Source organism: Ranitomeya imitator, chromosome 2, assembly GCF_032444005.1.
Source record: "Ranitomeya imitator isolate aRanImi1 chromosome 2, aRanImi1.pri, whole genome shotgun sequence".
Lineage (NCBI taxonomy): Eukaryota > Metazoa > Chordata > Amphibia > Anura > Dendrobatidae > Ranitomeya > Ranitomeya imitator.
In genome coordinates this window covers 301146777-301165493 of record NC_091283.1, presented here as the reverse complement: position 1 = coordinate 301165493, position 18717 = coordinate 301146777, and the positions used below count along the sequence as shown (strand labels likewise).

The following is an 18717-nucleotide window of genomic DNA, read 5'->3' as shown; positions in this document are numbered from 1 at the left end:
TCTCGACGGTACCTGAACATGTCCTAAGGGAGTAGGGAGAACCGGGGCCTACAATGCTGAAGTTGTCAAAGAAGATGGACCTGGCTAAAGACCTATTACTTTGGTCATCTAGGATTGCATATATCTTGAGCGCTTTGTCTCTGTGGCCTGTTGGATAGACTCGGACAAGGCAGATTTTTGAGCAGGATCTTCCTCCCTTGTGTCCCTTACAGATCTCCGTACATTGAGAGGTGACCACAGGGGTGTCTTCGTCGGTGTTCTTCTGTTTCTCATCGTGCTCCTCTGCTTGTGACAACACTCCTGGAGGTGGTCCAGGATGCAAGGCTGTATTGTGATCCGTGCTGCTGCATTCTGCACATTTCACGCTAGCTCCACAGTTCCTGGCGAAGTGAGAGGTCGTAGCACAGCATTTGAAGCAGATGTTGTTTTCCTTGAGGAAACCTTTGCGATCCTCTAAAGTCTTCTCCCTGAAGGCTCTGCACTTTAGTAGAGGATGTGGTTTTCTGTGTAGAGGACACTGCTTACTGACATCCTGAGGTTTGCTCTCTTCCGTAGGGGGCTTAGTTGTCTTGTGTGGAGGACCTGTGGAATCAATATCAGTTTTATGGACTGCCACGGGTGTCTTACTGGGTTTGACACCAGGGGTAGTGGAACATGACAGAGTGAAATCAAAACTAGGGTCATTTCTGATCTTGGCTTGCTGGGTGACAAACTCAACAAATACAGCAAAAGGAGGGAATGGTACGTTATGAATTTGTTTATACCGTGAACCATGTATAATCCACCTTTCTTGAAGATTGTAAGGAAGTTTTTGTACTATTGGATTGACACCCCTAGCAGTGTCTAAGAATGCCAATCCAGCCAAGTGACCTTCCTTCTGGGCGACCTGTAACTCTATCAATAAATCATTCAATTCTCTAAGTCTTTGATAACCCTTGGGCCCTATCTTAGGGAAATCATCAATTCTTTTGAATAAAGCATTCTCTATTACTTCTACGGACCCATAGCATTCGTCAAGTCTTTCCCACACTTTACGTAAACCTATGTGTGGGTATTCTATGTTAATGTCTCTTAGTCTTTTAGCATGCTCGACCAATTCAGTTCCAAGCCACTTTACCAGGAGATCTAACTCCTCACTACTAGAAAGGTCCAGTCCCTGAATGGCGTTCTGGAACGAAGCTCGCCACGACCTGTAGTTTTCGGCTTTGTCAGTGAACATTACAAGTCCTTTTGTTACCAGTTCTCGGCGGGCAAAGAACTTTGCCAAGTCTATGGTGGCTTGATCAGTGTTGGTACGAGCCGGTATGTTATAGCCATGTCTAGTGTGTGGTGCGTCACCATACCTGTGAGAAGCTCTTGGCTTCGGACAGTCTGCATAGTACCTTTCTGGTGAAGAAGATGTCTCTTTAAGGTGAGGTGGGAGCTGTACCTTCTTCTCAGTGGAACGGTAGCTGTGGTCGACTCCTCTGTGTTGGACGTCTTCTTGTTTGTAGTAGTGAAGTTCGGGGTTGGATCGATGATAATCGGCGTAGGCTGATCGTTGTAGTCTGTCGAGGGTGTTGTCCATGCTGGAGTGTCGATGAACGTACTCTGCGACGCGCTGAGCTGGATCTTGCTGCTCTAGATCTGTTCCAAGAACGTTGCTGCGTCTCTCATAATCAGGATCCTTCATGGCTTCCAAGTACTCTGCCTTAGCTATTGCAGCTGCTGCCTCTTTGTCTACCATAAGTCTTTCTAGAGACTCTTGCAGGCGCGCACCTTCTGCTTCATGCTCTGCCCGCAAACGTGCGGTTTCGGCTTGCAGGCATGCAGTTTGTTCTGCCTGCAAACGTACCTTTTCTGCCTCATGCTCTGCTTGTCTCAGCTTTAGATGCATTTCTTTCTCGGCAAAGGAGGACCTCGCTTTGGCTGCTTCAGCTTCAGCACGAGCGACAGCAGCCAGCTCTGCTAATGATGACCTGTTAGAGCTTGCTCGTGACCTCGTCTTGAGTGAGGATGTGCTGTTTCGAGACATTGTGCGCTTAGCTGCGTACTGCTGAGTGTTTTGGCGGGAAACTGAGTCTAGGTGCGGTGAGCTTCCGCGTGGCGGGAATGATGTAGCTCCTCTTGGCGGGCTGCAGTATAGTCCCGCAGCTGTATGGCGGCTGCTGTGATACCCGAATGCGGAGCAGTGTGGGTGTTAGCGGTTCCGTACAGTCTGAACAACTAGTCTGAACAACTACAGCCTGCGACCGGCTATCAGTTTCACTGAAGGCAGCTAATCTGTTCTTACTTTACAATCACCGCCTGCGACTGGCGGTCTCGTTTTTCACTGTTCTGTCTTCCTCCACGTAGGATGCTATGTGGATTCCAACATACGGCTAAACCTTCATCCACATCCCAGTAAACAGACTGTGTTGATGCTTAAGTCTTATTTATTAGGGTGATGATAACCAAAACTATAACGTTGAACAACAATGGTGGACAGTATTCATAGTAGATGATCGAATAGTGAATGATGTTGATGTACAAAGTGGATGTTCAGTGAATAATCATAGTGGATGACTGATCATAGTGGATGACTGGTGAAAAACTGTAAAGAATAACAGCATTTCAGTATATGCACATACAGGGTGCAATCACATAAATAACTGGGACATAACAGCAAGAATTATACAGAGTGCTTTACACAGTAATTCTAACAGCACTGCCCTATTCTATACAAGAATGCATCTATCTAAATGCAGAGTACACATTAACCTAACTGCAAGCTGCAAAGCACATCTGCCTAACTACAGTTAGGTCCATATACAGTGGGGCAAAAAAATATTTAGTCAGTCAGCAATAGTGCAAGTTCCACCACTTAAAAAGATTAGAGGCGTCTGTAATTTACATCATAGGTAGACCTCAACTATGGGAGACAAACTGAGAAAAAAAAATCCAGAAAATCACATTGTCTGTTTTTTTAACATTTTATTTGCATATTATGGTGGAAAATAAGTATTTGGTCAGAAACAAAATTTCATCTCAATACTTTGTAATATATCCTTTGTTGGCAATGACAGAGGTCAAACGTTTTCTGTAAGTCTTCACAAGGTTGCCACACACTGTTGTTGGTATGTTGGCCCATTCCTCCATGCAGATCTCCTCTAGAGCAGTGATGTTTTTGGCTTTTCGCTTGGCAACACGGACTTTCAACTCCCTCCAAAGGTTTTCTATAGGGTTGAGATCTGGAGACTGGCTAGGCCACTCCAGGACCTTGAAATGCTTCTTACGAAGCCACTCCTTCGTTGCCCTGGCGGTGTGCTTTGGATCATTGTCATGTTGAAAGACCCAGCCACGTTTCATCTTCAATGCCCTTGCTGATGGAGGGAGGTTTGCACTCAAAATCTCACGATACATGGCCCCATTCATTCTTTCATGTACCCGGATCAGTTGTCCTGGCCCCTTTGCAGAGAAACAACCCCAAAGCATGATGTTTCCACCACCATGCTTTACAGTAGGTATGGTGTTTGATGGATGCAACTCAGTATTCTTTTTCCTCCAAACACAAGTTGTGTTTCTACCAAACAGTTCCAGTTTGGTTTCATTAGACCATAGGACATTCTCCAAAAACTCCTCTGGATCATCCAAATGCTCTCTAGCAAACTTCAGATGGGCCCGGACATGTACTGGCTTAAGCAGTAGGACACGTCTGGCACTGCAGGATCTGAGTCCATGGTGGCGTAGTGTGTTACTTATGGTAGGCCTTGTTACATTGGTCCCAGCTCTCTGCAGTTCATTCACTAGGTCCCCCCGCGTGGTTCTGGGATTTTTGCTCTCCGTTCTTGTGATCATTCTGACCCCACGGGGTGGGATTTTGCATGGAGCCCCAGATCGAGGAAGATTATCAGTGGTCTTGTATGTCTTCCATTTTCTAATTATTGCTCCCACTGTTGATTTCTTCACTCCAAGCTGGTTGGCTATTGCAGATTCAGTCTTCCCAGCCTGGTGCAGGGCTACAATTTTATTTCTGGTGTCCTTTGACAGCTCTTTGGTCTTCACCATAGTGGAGTTTGGAGTCAGACTGTTTGAGGGTGTGCACAGGTGTCTTTTTATACTGATAACAAGTTTAAACAGGTGCCATTACTACAGGTAATGAGTGGAGGAAAGAGGAGACTCTTAAAGAAGAAGTTACAGGTCTGTGAGAGCCAGAAATCTTGATTGTTTGTTTCTGACCAAATACTTATTTTCCACCATAATATGCAAATAAAATGTTAAAAAAACAGACAATGTGATTTTCTGGATTTTTTTTTCTCAGTTTGTCTCCCATAGTTGAGGTCTACCTATGATGTAAATTACAGACGCCTCTCATCTTTTTAAGTGGTGGAACTTGCACTATTGCTGACTGACTAAATACTTTTTTGCCCCACTGTATATTTGCACAGAGACAACATTTTTCTAATTTTGGTTATAGACATTACCACAATGAATTTTAAACAAAACAAATCAGATGCAGTTGAAGTTCAGACATTCAGCTTTCATTTGAGGGCATCCACATTAAAATTGGATGAAGAGTTTAGGAGTTTCAGCTCCTTAACATGTGCCACCCTGTTTTTAAAGGGACCAAAAGTAATTGGACAGATTCAATAATTTTAAATAAAATGATAATTTTTAGTACTTGGTTGAAAACCCTTTGCTGGCAATGACTGCCTGAAGTCTTGAACTCATCACCAGACGCTGTGTTTCCTCCTTTTTGATGCTTTGTCAGGCCTTCACTGCAGTGGTTTTCAGTTGCTGTTTATTTGTGGGCCTTTCTGTCTGAAGTTTCGTTTTTAACAAGTGAAATGCATGCTCAATTGGGCTGAGAGCAGGTTACTGACTGCAGGTTCAGTGACTCCCATCCCTCCCCTCATTGCCCCTGGCTCACTCTCCACATTCGATCCCATCACAGAAGAAGAAGTCTCCAAGCTCCTCTCCTCTTCTCGTCCGACTACATACACTACCGACCCCATTCCCTCACATCTCCTCCAGTCTCTCTCTCCAGTTGTCACAAGTCACCTAACTACAATCTTTAATCTCTCCCTCTCCTCTGGCATTTTCCCCTCCTCCTTCAAACACTCTATCATTACTCCATTACTAAAGAAACCCACCCTCGACCCATTCTGCACAAACAGCTACAGACCGGTCTCCAATCTCCCCTTCATCTCTAAACTCTTGGAGCGCCTGATATACTCCCGCCTTACCCGTTACCTCTCCACTCACTCCCTCCTAGACCCTTCACAGTCCGGTTTCCGCCCCCTACATTCGACAGAAACTGCACTCATCAAAGTGACCAATGACCTTCTGACAGCAAAACGTAATGGTGACCACTCTCTGCTCATTCTTCTCGACCTTTCTGCAGCTTTTGACACTGTTGACCACCCTCTCCTGCTCTCTAGGCTCCAGTCACTAGGCATTAAGGACACTCCTCCTATCTTTCCGACCGCTCCTTCAGTGTTCTGTTCTCTGGCTCCACTTCATCTCCTCTTCCTCTCACTGTTGGGGTACCTCAGGGCTCAGTCCTTGGCCCCCTTCTGTTCTCTCTCTACACGGCCCCAATTGGACAGACCATCAGCAGATTTGGCTATCAGTACCATCTTTATGCCGACGACACACAACTATATACGTCATCCCCTGACCTTACCCCCGCTGTACTACAGAATGCCACTGACTGTCTGTCCGCAGTCTCCAACATCATGTCCGCTCTCTATCTGAAACTCAACCTCTCCAAAACTGAACTTCTTCTGCTCCCACCATCTACTAACCTCCCTAAATCTGACATTTCCCTCTCCGTGGGTGGCACCATAATAACACCCCGGCAGCAGGCGCGCTGTCTGGGTGTTATGTTTGACTCCGATCTCTCCTTCACCTCCCATATACAATCTCTTGCCCGCTCGTGCCGCTTACACCTAAAGAACATCTCTAGAATCCGCCCTTTTCTCACCATGGAGACAGCTAAAACCCTCACGGTCGCCCTGATCCACTCCCGCCTGGACTACTGTAACGCTCTATTAATTGGCCTCCCCCTCACTCGACTTTCCCCTCTCCAGTCCATCCTTAATGCAGCAGCCAGGGTCGTCCATCTGGCTAATCGTTACTCGGACGCGCCCGCTCTTCACCAGTCGTTACACTGGCTACCCATTCATTACAGGATACAATTCAAAGTACTTGTTCTCACCCACAAAGCTCTCCACAGTGCGGCACCCCCTTACATCTCCTCCCTCATTTCTGTCTATCAGCCTAACAGACCACTGCGCTCTGCAAATGACTTTCGGCTAACCTCTGCACTAATCCGTACCTCCCACTCCCGACTCCAAGACTTCTCCCGTGCTGCGCCAATCCTCTGGAATGCTCTACCCCAAGATATTAGGACCATCCATAATTTGCATAGTTTTAGGCGCTCGCTCAAAACACATTTGTTCAGAGCGGCCTATCACGTTCACTAATCAAAGTTATGTTATGTTTGTGTGTGTGTAGCCCATTCACTATCCCCATCTATTCCCCAACCCCTGAAGATGGCTGGACCATGATTGTAAATACATCATTGTAAATACACACCTGTACTTTGCATCTCCCCTACCTCATTGTAGATTGTAAGCTCTCACGAGCAGGGTCGTCTTATTTTGCTTTAATTATTGTATTGTTAACGTTGTTACTTATGACTTTTGTGTTTGAAACTGTTAAACTGTAAAGCGCTGCGGAATATGTTGGCGCTATATAAATAAAGATTATTATTATTATTATTATTATTACTGACTTGGCCATTCAAGAATATTCCACTTCTTTGCTTTAATAAACTCATGGGTTGCTTTGGCTTTATGTTTTGGGTCATTGTCCATCTGTAGTATGAAACGACGACCAATCTGTTTTGATGCATTTGGCTGGATCTGAGCACACAGTATGTCTCTGAATACCTCAGAATTCATTCGGCTGCTTCTGTCCTGTGTCACATCATCAATAAACACTAGTGACCCAGTGCCACTGGCAGCCATGCATGCCCAAGCCATCACACTGTCTCCGCCGTGATTTACAGATGATGTGCTATGCTTTGGATCATGAGCTGTACCACGCCTTCGCCATACTTTTCTCTTTCCATCATTCTTGTAGAGGTTGATCTTGGTTTCATCTGTCCAAAGAATGTTCTTCCAGAACTGTGCTGGCTTTTTTACATGTTATGCTGCGCCAATCCTCTGGAATGCTCTACCCCAAGATATTAGGACCATCCATAATTTGCATAGTTTTAGGCGCTCGCTCAAAACACATTTGTTCAGAGCGGCCTATCACGTTCACTAATCAAAGTTATGTTATGTTTGTGTCTGTGTGTAGCCCATTCACTATCCCCATCTATTCCCCAGCCCCTGAAGATGGCTGGACCATCATTGTAAATACATCATTGTAAATACACACCTGTACTTTGCATCTCCCCCACCTCATTGTAGATTGTAAGCTCTCACGAGCAGGGTCGTCTTATTTTGCTTTAATTATTGTATTGTTAACGTTGTTACTTATGACTTTTGTGTTTGAAACTGTTAAACTGTAAAGCGCTGCGGAATATGTTGGCGCTATATAAATAAAGATTATTATTATTATTATGTTATTTAGCAAAGTCCAGTCTAGCCTTTTTATTCTTGATGCTTATGAGTGTCTTGCACCGTGCAGTGAACCCTCTGTATTTACTTTCATGCAGCTTTCTCTTTATGGTAGATTTGGATATTGATACGCCGACCTCCTGGAGAGTGTTGTTCACTTGGTTGGCTGTTGTGAAGGGGTTTCTCTTCACCATGGAGATTATTCATCATCCACCACTGTTCTCTTCTGTGGGCGCCCAGGTCTTTTTGCATTGATGAGTTCACCAGTGCTTTCTTTCTTTCTCAGGATGTACCAAACTGTAGATTTTGCCACTCCTATTATTGTAGCAATTTCTCGGATGGGTTTTTTTCTGTTTTCGCAGCTAAAGGATGGCTTGTCTCACCTGCATGGAGAGCTCCTTTGACCGCATGTTTACTTCACAGCAAAACCTTCCAAATGCAAGCACCACACCTCAAATTAACTCCAGGCCTTTTATCTGCTTAATTGAGAATGACATAGCGAAAGGATTGGCCACACCTGTCCATGAAATAGCCTTGGAGTCAATTGTCCAATTACTTTTGGTCCCTTTAAAAACAGGGTGGCACATGTTAAGAAGCCGAAACTCCTAAACCCTTCATCCAATTGTAATGTGGATACCCTCAAATGAAAGCTGAAAGTCTGAACTTCAACTGCATCTGAATTGTTTTGTTTAAAATTCATTGTGGTAATGTCTATAACCAAAATTAGAAAAATGTTGTCTCTGTCCAAATATATATGGACCTAACTGTATATCTGACTATAGGAGCTGCATAAGGCTTAAATACTAACACAAACATAAGATGCATTAAACCTTCATAAACGTACCGAGATCCGTTAGGACAGGGGTAAGAAAGTAAGCGAGACAGGAGCACGTGTGCCTCTCTGCAGATCTGAGGAAAAATGGCTACTGAAGCTTGTCTTCACAAGAAGAATGTGGGTGGAACTAACCCATAAGACAATGCTCTTAGGAGGGAAAGGTTGGTAAACAACATGAAAAGTAGACAACTGATGACCTCCAGTGGCCACAACTTGAATAACATGATAATTAACTCTGCACATTAAGATGGGCAGAACAACTGGTGAATGAGCTGCTGCGAGCGCAGCCTCAATGGCTAGCGGTGACCTCATCACTGGCATTTTCCCACTTATATAGTAATACTTGGCACACTCGGGTGGATGTGATGAAAAAACAGTTTTAATGTATTGTGAGATACATACAGTAGTCACAACAAACATTTTGGTCTTTCAAGACCTTCATCAGTGTACTACAAAATAAAGCAGAATAAACAATAAAGAAACCATATAAAGAAATTAGCAACAATCATACAGGAAGGTCACAGTGAGTGACATAAAAACCACAGTAAGGTTATCCAACATAATCGACCCATATCAACCTACAGAGGAGGTTGCAGCATGCATAAGAGAGCTAGAAGGTGGTAAGACATTGATATAACACCAACATACCTATTAGAAGTAAGAGCTGGGCATATGATTTTAACCCTTTAAGAGTGCGCTGGAATCGGGGGTAGGAAAAGGGGTGCATATGAAGTGGTGTTTTGCCTCAATTAATAAGCCAGGTGTGTCAGCAAGGAGAGAAAAGACACCTACCAATTTATAGGATAAGCCAGGCATACTGATTTGTGGGGGCCGTTTAATGGTCTATTTGTAGATAATATGTACAGTAGGTTAATATCACCGAGGTACTCAAAAAGAGTGGGGCCTAACAGTGCATAAACTTACCAATACATCAGGAGCTATGTGCAAAGACACGGTATCCACCGCAGGTCTGGAGGGTGATCGTGGCGTGCCTGGGGTCCCTATTCCTGGCTATGTGTGCGCCTTATTGCTGTGTTCGAGGGCCGGAAGCAGCTAACCAGAAGTGACGTTTGCGTGTCAGGAGCTGGAACAAGCGGCTCAATGCATTCCACTTGCTGGGAGCGGCTAACCAGAAGTGACGTTTGCGTGTCAGGAGCCGGAACAAGCGGCGCAATGCGTTACACTTGCTGGAAGTGGCTAACAGGAAGTGACGTTTGCGTGTCAGGAGCTGGAACCAGCGGCGCTATGCGTTCCACTTGCCGGGAGCGGCTAACCGGAAGTGACGTTTGCGTGTCAGGAGCGAGAACCAGCGGCGCTATGCGTTCCACTTGCCAGAAGCGACTAACCGGAAGTGACGTTTGCGTGTCAGGAGCTGGAACCAGCGGCGCTATGCGTTCCACTTGCCAGAAGCGACTAACCGGAAGTGACGTTTGCGTGTCAGGAGCCGGAACCAGCGGTGCTATGCGTTCCACTTGCCGGGAGCGGCTAACCGGAAGTGACGTTTGCATGTCAGGAGCCGGAACCAGCGGCGATATGCGTTCCACTTCCCAGGAGCGGCTAACCGGAAGTGACGTTTGCGTGTCAGGAGCCGGAACCAGCGGCACTATGCGTTCCACTTGCCAGAAGCGACTATCTGGAAGTGACGTTTGCGTGTCAGGAGCTGGAACCAGTGGCGTTATGCGTTCCACTTGCCAGAAGCGACTAACCGGAAGAGACGTTTGCGTGTCAGGAACCGGAACCAGCGGCGCTATGCGTTCCACTTGCCGGGAGCAGCTAACCGGAAGTGACGTTTGCGTGTTAGGAGCTGGAACCAGCGGTGCTATGCGTTCCACTTGCCGGGAGCGGCTAACCGGAAGTGACGTTTGCGTGTCAGGAGCCGGAACCAGCGGCGCTATGCGTTCTATCTGCCGGAACTAGGAGATGTGCGCTCCAGGTAGAGTGGTGATCGGTGTGTTACAGATTGGTGGGTGGAGACTTGAAGGTTGCAGTGGGGAATCTATGGATCCACGGTGAAGAAGTGACACAGTGGAGATGAAGTGCAGAAGATATTCAGTTCATGCGGCTCTGCAAAAAGAAAAAAGATGCCAAAATTCTGATATATGTGCACAGCTGTAATAAGAAATAGATAACATATTGCATTAAATGATACTCTGGCATAAAAGCAAAATCAATATCAAACAATTACATGAAGGATTACATAAAGGATTGCAAATCATAGTCTCTGTTAAGTCCTTTTGGAGTCAGAGTGTTTAGCTCATAGATCCAGTACGCTTCCCTCTGTGTTATTATTGAGATGCGGTCGCTCCCCCTGTGGGGGAAGGGAGGGTGAGACATGGTCGATCACTTGAAAGCTTAATTGTGCCACGTTATGGCCCTTAGAGAAAATGTGTTGTGGAATGGAAAGTAAAAGGTTGTTGTACCTGATGGTAGACTTATGTTTCGAAATTCTGTCTTTGACCGATTGGGTAGTCTCACCCAGGTAAAGTAGGCCACAGGGGCAATTAATCAAATATACTAAGAAATTGGAGTCACAGGTGAGAAATTGATTGATATTGTATCTCTTCCCAGTGTATGGATGATGGATAGTGTCTCCCTTCAGAACTTTGTTGCACTGATTGCAGTTGAGGCAGGGGAAAGTGCCCATTTTGGGATTCCGCAAGAAACGTGTATTGGATGTACGAGTAGGGCCAGTGTCAGCTCTGACTAAGGTGTCACGTACATTGCGTGCTCATCTGAAAAGGGTTTTTGAAATCTTCAATTGTGGGATCGGCCGTCTGTAAGAGATACCAATGTTTGCAAATGGTTCTATGGCTAATATAGGCTGAAGGGTGATAATGATGTACAAAAGGGACCCGGCTACTCATAGTGTTATTGCGACTCCTAGTGGGATCATGGGTTGTGTTAACGCTTTGTGGGGGTAACCCCTATTGAGGAATTTAGACTTCGTTTACCCAGATATAGCATTTTCCCACTGTCCTGAGGTCACCGCAGTTCAGCCCGGCCTCGATGATGTCACCGCTGGTAAATGATGCTGCGCTCTCATCAGCTCAGTCACCAGTGGTTTTCAGCCTGGACGGTCACATCTTAGCACTGTCCAGGTTGAAAACTAATTATCCCCCAGACATGGATTACAGCGTGGGACAGAATGACAGACAGGTATGGTATATTGTTGTTCTGTTATTTTATTTTTATAACAGGAGATCGAGGACTTCCGTGGAATTAGGGGAGGTCGTAAGTATGGTTTAATTGAGAATATTAAAGGAGTCTGTGTTTTTTTTTTTCAAATAAAGGACTTTATTCTGGCTGTGTCTTTATTTACCATATAAGTATAGGATTAGTAATGGAGAGATGTCTTATAGACACCTCTCCATTACTAAGCTGTGGCTTGATGTCACCTGACAATACAAAGATGAAATCAACCCTACAAATATTAACCCCTCTTGCCACCGCTACAGGGCAAGTGGGAAGAGTCGGGCAAAGCGCAAAAATTGGCACATCTAATAGGTGCACCTTTTCTGGGCAGCTGCAGGCTGCTGTTTTTAGGCTGGGGGGTCAATATCCATGACCCCTTAACAGCCTGAGAATACCAGCCCCCAGCTATGAGCTTTAGCAAGGCTGGTTGTCAAAAATGGGGGGACCCCATGCCATTTTTTAAAATTATTTATTTAAATAATTTTAAAAATAGCATGGGTGCCCCTCTATTCTTGATAACTAACCTTGCTGAAGCTGACAGCTGAGGGTTGCAGCCCCCAGCTGTGAGTTTTGCTTGGTTGGTTCAAGAAAATAGGGGGGAACCCACACCGGGTTTTTCATTTATTTATTTCGATATATTGCAGGTGGCTGGTGAGGAAAATCCCCGATCATCCGCTTCTGCTGTCACTGTTATTAGCGGTAGCATTTGTCAGATGATGGGAGTAATAGTCCCAAAAGCCCCCACCTGCTGTCATCATTCCAACTTTAATATAACTCTCATCTTTCTCCTCTGCTCACGCCGACTGCCAGCAGAGCAGGGGAGAATGATGAGAGCCGTCTTCAGCACCTGCCGCCGAGGTACAGCGGTTACTGTAGCGCTTCTTCCCTGGTGCTGATGTGTGTCACACGGAGGACACAAATGTGTGTTCTCCATGTGCACATGTGCAGTACGTTTTTCCGTCCATGCTGAAAGTAAAAAACAGACATGACTACTTGCGGGTCACACGGTCCATGGAAACACACTAACGTGCACAGACCAATTCATTTGAATGGGTCTACGTGTGTACGTGTCTCCGGTACGTGTGAAAACTGTCACCTCACGTACCGGAGACACGGACGTGTGCAAGAGGCTTTATGATGTTGTGGTATTTCACTCACGTGGTGGCACACAGAGGTAGGAAAAATGGGAACAACGTCTCTTTAAATCCTCATTGAGTTATTGTAAGGCAGCATAAACCAACTTGTGGGGAAAACAAACTCAGCCTTCTTGGATAAAACAGGAACAAAACGATAAAGGAGTACAAAAATGCTGCAGCACAGTCCGTATGTTGTGGGTGGCCCCCCGCTCTGGAGCAGGCCAGGTTCAGTCTGTACTCGACGAGCCACAAAGCCTCTGGAGGTTCCTCTCTCCAGGCTAGCTGAACCCAGACTGCCTGTAGAGCTCGGTTATTTCAACCCAAGCCTGTAACTTCCCCATTATGTGATTGATCACATGATCATGTCCTCATGCAGGTCCTGGCAGGTCTGCCAGGGAAGATAAAGTGGACCTTCTCCCACCCGCTCTGTGAAGGTCCACATAAAACAAGGCCTGTTTATGCAACGTAACCCTCACAACACGTAGTGTGCTGGAGAAAAAATGCTCTGGTTTCACATCACTGACGCCGTTAAGCGCAGTGACACATATCTCCCCTCTATCAGCTTACCAGTGACTCTGTCACAATGTGTAGATGGCTGTGAAGGTCTTGTGTTCAGTGTTGCTTTATTCACCAGTATTATATGTTTTATACTTGTGTTATGAGAACGGTGGAGATGGCAGGATTAGAGCTGATCATAGATGTGACTTCTCCATCTGTCTATGACTTTTGCAATATTTATTTCAGGGTGAAGATCTGACCCATATTAATACTACAGAGACATATGTGAGGGGTGATGAGCGGTGTAAAGAGGAGATTCCTACATATGACTACCCAGGTGAGTAGTGACCACTAAATGCAGAGAAGTCACAGATTCTTCTCAGTCACCGGCTGTGGCTGCTTTATCGGAGGTGTAGTGCGGCCGTATCACAATTGTGTGATCACCATTTTGCCTCTAGACCACAACATTCTTCTCCACCCAAAACTGTCCAAGTGACTTTGGGCATTGAAAGCCCTTTTCTATAGAACTTACCACCTGGAGGATCCAACTACCCCCTGAGATTAGAAGACTCTGACCGTTACCTGCCCAGATCTGTAAACTACAAAGCCAAATGACAGCGTACGTAGAATGTGCTGACAAGTTAGAAAAATATTATGATGAGAAAACAGAGGGTAATGATGCTTTTGGCTTCCAAAATCCCTGATATGGGAGGAAGGAAAAAATCAGGGCTTTGAAAAGCGCTGCCAAGTGCTGAGCCATAAAGTTGGCTATCAAAACAAATGAACGTAAAAAACCCCCAAACTTTTCATTTTAATATTCTACCCATTTCCGATGTGAACCAGCTCCTTCCTCAGGCATATTATTATTATTATTATACATTTTTATTGCGCCATTTATTCCATGGCGCTTTACATGTGAATATGGGGCAAATATAGACAAATACATTAAACATGAGCAAATAACAAGGCACACGAGTACATAAGGAGGGAGGACCCTGCCCGCGAGGGCTCACAGTCTGCAGGGGATGGGTGAGGATACACTAGGAGAGGGAAGAGCTGGCTGTGCGGCTGTTCAGTAGGTTGAGGATCACTGCAGGCTGTAGGCTTGTCGGAAGAGATGAGTCTTCAGGTTCATTTTGAAGGTTTCTATGGTAGGCGCGAGTCTGATGTGTTGGGGTAGAGAGTTCCAGAGTATGGGGGAAGCACGGGAGAAGTCTTGGATGCGGTTATGGGAAGAAGAGATGAGAGGGGAGTAGAGAAGGAGGTCTTGAGAGGATCGGAGGTTGCGTGTAGGTAGGTACCGGGAGACCATGTCACAGATGTATGGAGGAGACAGGTTGTGGATGGCTTTGTATGTCAGTGTGAGGGTTTTGAACTGGAGTCTCTGGGCAATAGGAAGCCAGTGAAGGGCTTGACACAGGGGAGAGGCTGGGGAATAGCGGGGGGACAGGTGGATTAGTCGGGCAGCAGATTGGAGGATGGATTGGAGTGGTGCCAGAGTGCTAGAGGGGAGTCCAGAGAGTAGGAGGTTGCAGTAGTCGAAGCGGGAGATGATAAGGGCATGCACTAGCGTTTTTGCAGTGTTGCGGTCAAGGAAAGCACGGATCCGGGAAATATTTTTGAGTTTGAGACGACAGGAGGAGGCAAGGGCTTGGATATGTGGCTTGAAAGAGAGGGCAGAGTCGAGGATCACCCCGAGGCACCGGGCGTGTGGGACTGGGGATAGTGAGCAGCCATTGACATTGATGGATAGGTCTGGTGGAGGGGTAGAGTGAGATGGGGGAAAGATGATGAATTCTATTTTGTCCATGTTCAGTTGTAGAAAGCGAGCAGAAAAGAAGGATGAAATAGCAGACAGACATTGCGGGATTTTGGTAAGTAAGGAGGAGAGGTCAGGTCCGGAGAGGTAGATCTGCGTGTCATCAGCGTAGAGATGGTACTGCAAACCGTGGGATTCTATGAGCTGTCCCAGGCCGAAAGTGTAGATGGAGAAGAGTAGGGGTCCTAGAACAGAGCCTTGAGGAACACCGACTGACAAGGGGCGAAGTGAGGAGGTGGTGTGGGGGAGGGAGACACTGAATGTTCGGTCTGTCAGATATGACGAGATCCAGGAAAGGGCCAAGTCTGTGATGCCAAGAGATGAGAGGATTTGTAGCAAAAGGGAGTGGTCTACAGTGTCAAAGGCAGAAGACAGGTCCAGGAGAAGGAGGACAGAGTAGTGTCGCCTGCTCCTGGCAGTTAGTAGGTCATTGGTGACTTTAGTTAGGGCAGTTTCAGTAGAGTGATGGGAACGGAAGCCTGATTGTAACCGATCAAAGAGGGAGCAGGAGGAGAAGTGGGAGGACAGTTCAAGATGGACGTGTTGCTCCAGCAATTTGGAGGCATAAGGGCGAAGAGATATTGGGCGATAGCTAGACACAGAGGATGGGTCGAGGGAGGGCTTTTTGAGGATGGGTGTGATCTTGGCATGCTTGAAGGATGAGGGAAAGACACCTGTTGTGAGTGAGAGGTTGAAGAGGTGCGTTAGGGTTGGGATGAAGACCGTGGAAAGGTTAGGGATGAGGTGGGATGGGAGCGGGTCAAGCGTGCAGGTGGTGAGGTGTGATCTTGACAGGAGGGTGGAGAGCTGATCTTCTGTCATGGTGGAGAAGCTGGTTTTTGAGGAGCAGGGTTGAGCAGCTAAGAGGGGTAGTGGGTGCTGTGGGCCAAAGCGTTCTCTGATCGTATCGATCTTCTGTTTAAAGAAAGAGGCGAAGTCATCAGCAGAAATGAGGGGGGAGGGAGGAGGTGTGGGGGGATGGAGTAGAGACAGGGAGGATATGAGAGATGAGAAGTAAGTTTGTTTTGCGGCAGTGAGCGCAGACTTGAAGCTGGCGAGGGACTTCTTGTATGCAGTGAAGTGGTCGGCAGAGTGGGATCGCTTCCATCTCCGCTCAGCAATCCTGGAAGCCCGTCTCAATTCTTTGGTCAGGCTGGTCAGCCAGGGCTGCCTGTTAATTGTACGAGTTTTACTATGCATGAGCGGGGCGGCCGAATTGAGTGTTGCTGTTATTGTGGTGTTATAAAAAGTGGCAGCAGCATCTGTGTCATGAAGGGAGGGTATGTCTGTGAGAGGGAGAAGGGACTCCGAGAGTGATTGTAAGTTGAGATGTTTGAGATTTCTGCAAGGGTGAGTGAGTTTGTGGAGTGGGGGCTGCACACTAGGAGAGGAGAGGGACGAGAATGTCAGTAGGTTGTGGTCAGACAGGGGGAGGGGTGTGTTAGTGAGATTAGTAAGGGAGCAGAGGCGGGTGAAGATGAGGTCCAGCGTGTGGCCATCTTTGTGAGTGGCCTCAGAGGACCATTGAGTGAGGCCGAAGGAAGCAGTCAGTGATAAAAAGTTTAGAGGCAGCTGAGGTGAAAGTGTCAATGGGGACATTGAAATCACCCATGATGATAGTGGGGACGTCAACAGAGAGGAAATGAAGTAGCCAGGTGGTGAAGTGGTCGAGAAAGGTGGAGATGGCTAGTTCTGGGGGGCGGTAGATGACAGCCAGCAGGAGGTTGGAGGGGGAATAGATGCGGACAGAGTGCACCTCAAATGAGGGAAGAGAAGCGGAGGGTGGTAGCGGGATTGGAGTGAAGGAGCAGGTGTCGGACAGGAGCAAGCCAACTCTTCCACCGCGTTTGTTGCTGGGGCGAGGGGTGTGAGAGAGGTGGAATCCGCCATAGGAGAGCACAGCTGGAGAGGCCGAGTCAGAGGGGGTGAGCCAGGTTTCGGTGAGGCCGAGGAAGGAGAGTTTGTTGGTGATGAAGAGGTCATGGATAAATGGCAGTTTGTTGCAGATGGAGCGTGCGTTCCATAGTGCTCCAAGTAGCGGGAGCGGGGGAGTGGGGGCTGGATGAATGGGTATGAGGTTGTCATGGTTGGGAAAACGTGCGGAGGATCGTGGCAGGGGGTTAGAAACGAGTGTGGGGATGAGTTGGGGAGGGCCGGGATTTGGGGATATGTCACCAGCGATGAGGAGTAGCAGACAGAATATTAGAAGGTGGGAGCAGGATAGGACATGATGCGGCCGTGTGTGTCTGGAGAAAAAGGATTGTTTGTGGAGGAACAGTTCTGAGGAGAAGGTGAGATGGCTGGGGAGGGTGGAGGAAGAAATGACTATTTCCTTACTAGGTGGAGGGATTGCAGGAGATTGTAAGAAGTAAAGTAGTATGGGGGTGAAAGAGAAAAGAAACCGAAACATTGTAGTGGTCGGTGTTCTGTTACCTTCCAGTCAATTCCAGTCCAATTCAGTCTAATTCAGAATCATAATTAAAAAGATGGAAGTTAAAAGATGAATTGCAGCAGACTGAGTCTGTAGCAAATTCCTGCATGTGAATATATCCCCAGTTAAGGGCAATCAGATGTGAATGAGGAGGTGGCTGGGTATGGGAGACCAGATGTAGAGACTTAAGCAGAGGTCATAAAGAGAGGGAGGGGTTGGAGTGACCACTCAAAGAGATGCCAGGATAACACAGAGATACATGAAGACAGGTCATGGAAAACAAGCTGATAGGTAAGAAGCATACCAAAAAGGATTATATGTGCAGCACCAAGACACTCAGATCCAGGGGAAGCATAGAAAAATCAGTGCAATATACAGAGACAATCAGGAGCAGGGAGAGCTGGGTAAAGTCAGTGCATACCTGTGGGAAGAGGAGAACAGCTCGATTAGATGGTGCAGATGATGATAATATTGTAGTAGTGATGAGTAGCCAAATGCATTCTACAATTCAGTCTAATTCAGAATCATAATTAAAAAGATGTAATTTAAAAGATGGAAGTTAAAAGATGAATTGCAGCAGACTGAGTCTGTAGCAGACTCCTGCATGTGAATATATCCCCATATCCCCAGTTAAGGGCAATCAGGCATATACAAATGATACATTGTGGATGTTTTATATCCTCCAGAACGGCGTCACTGATCCAATTGCTTAATTCATTAATTAAACCGCACCTTTGGTGCAGTTTTTTGTGTTAAAACTTTTCTTTGTATACAAAACAATACAAATAGATGTAAAATGCATATTGGATGCACAATAAAATCCATATAAAGAAAAATATAGTACAGGGAAAATCCTCCGGTTTAAGTGTGGATAGTTTCAAAATCCAATAGGATTCTTTATTCACAAGTCTTTGGGACCTATTAGACACACGTTCTGATATTTGTTCTAATATATTGAGTCTTAATCTGGTGGGATCTCGTTTATATTCTAAAGCGAAATGCCTAAACAGACTGTGACAGATTACACCTTTCCTAATATTATGTCTCTGGCTGGTCATCCTGTTATGGATCGCTTGGGCCATTTTTAGATCCCTGATATTGGATGAATCTACCTTCTCTCCCTTCTGTGCTGCTGAATGTGCTCATATGGTCCCTACAAGACCAGGTCCAGTCTTTCTGACCAAACTTCGCTTTTATGATTGACAACATTAAATGTG

The 18717-nt window shown here is 46.2% G+C and overlaps 1 protein-coding gene across 1 annotated transcript in view; it reads left to right on the top strand.

Annotated features, from left to right (window-relative positions):
- The window catches only part of LOC138663363 (zinc finger protein 605-like), a 49596-nt gene that overhangs the window by 12090 nt on the left and 18789 nt on the right, over positions 1 to 18717 (top strand). The window contains exon 6 of the mRNA XM_069749538.1: positions 13497 to 13587. Within this exon, the coding sequence (XP_069605639.1) occupies positions 13497 to 13587 (91 nt within the window). The remainder of the gene's footprint in view (positions 1 to 13496; positions 13588 to 18717) is intronic.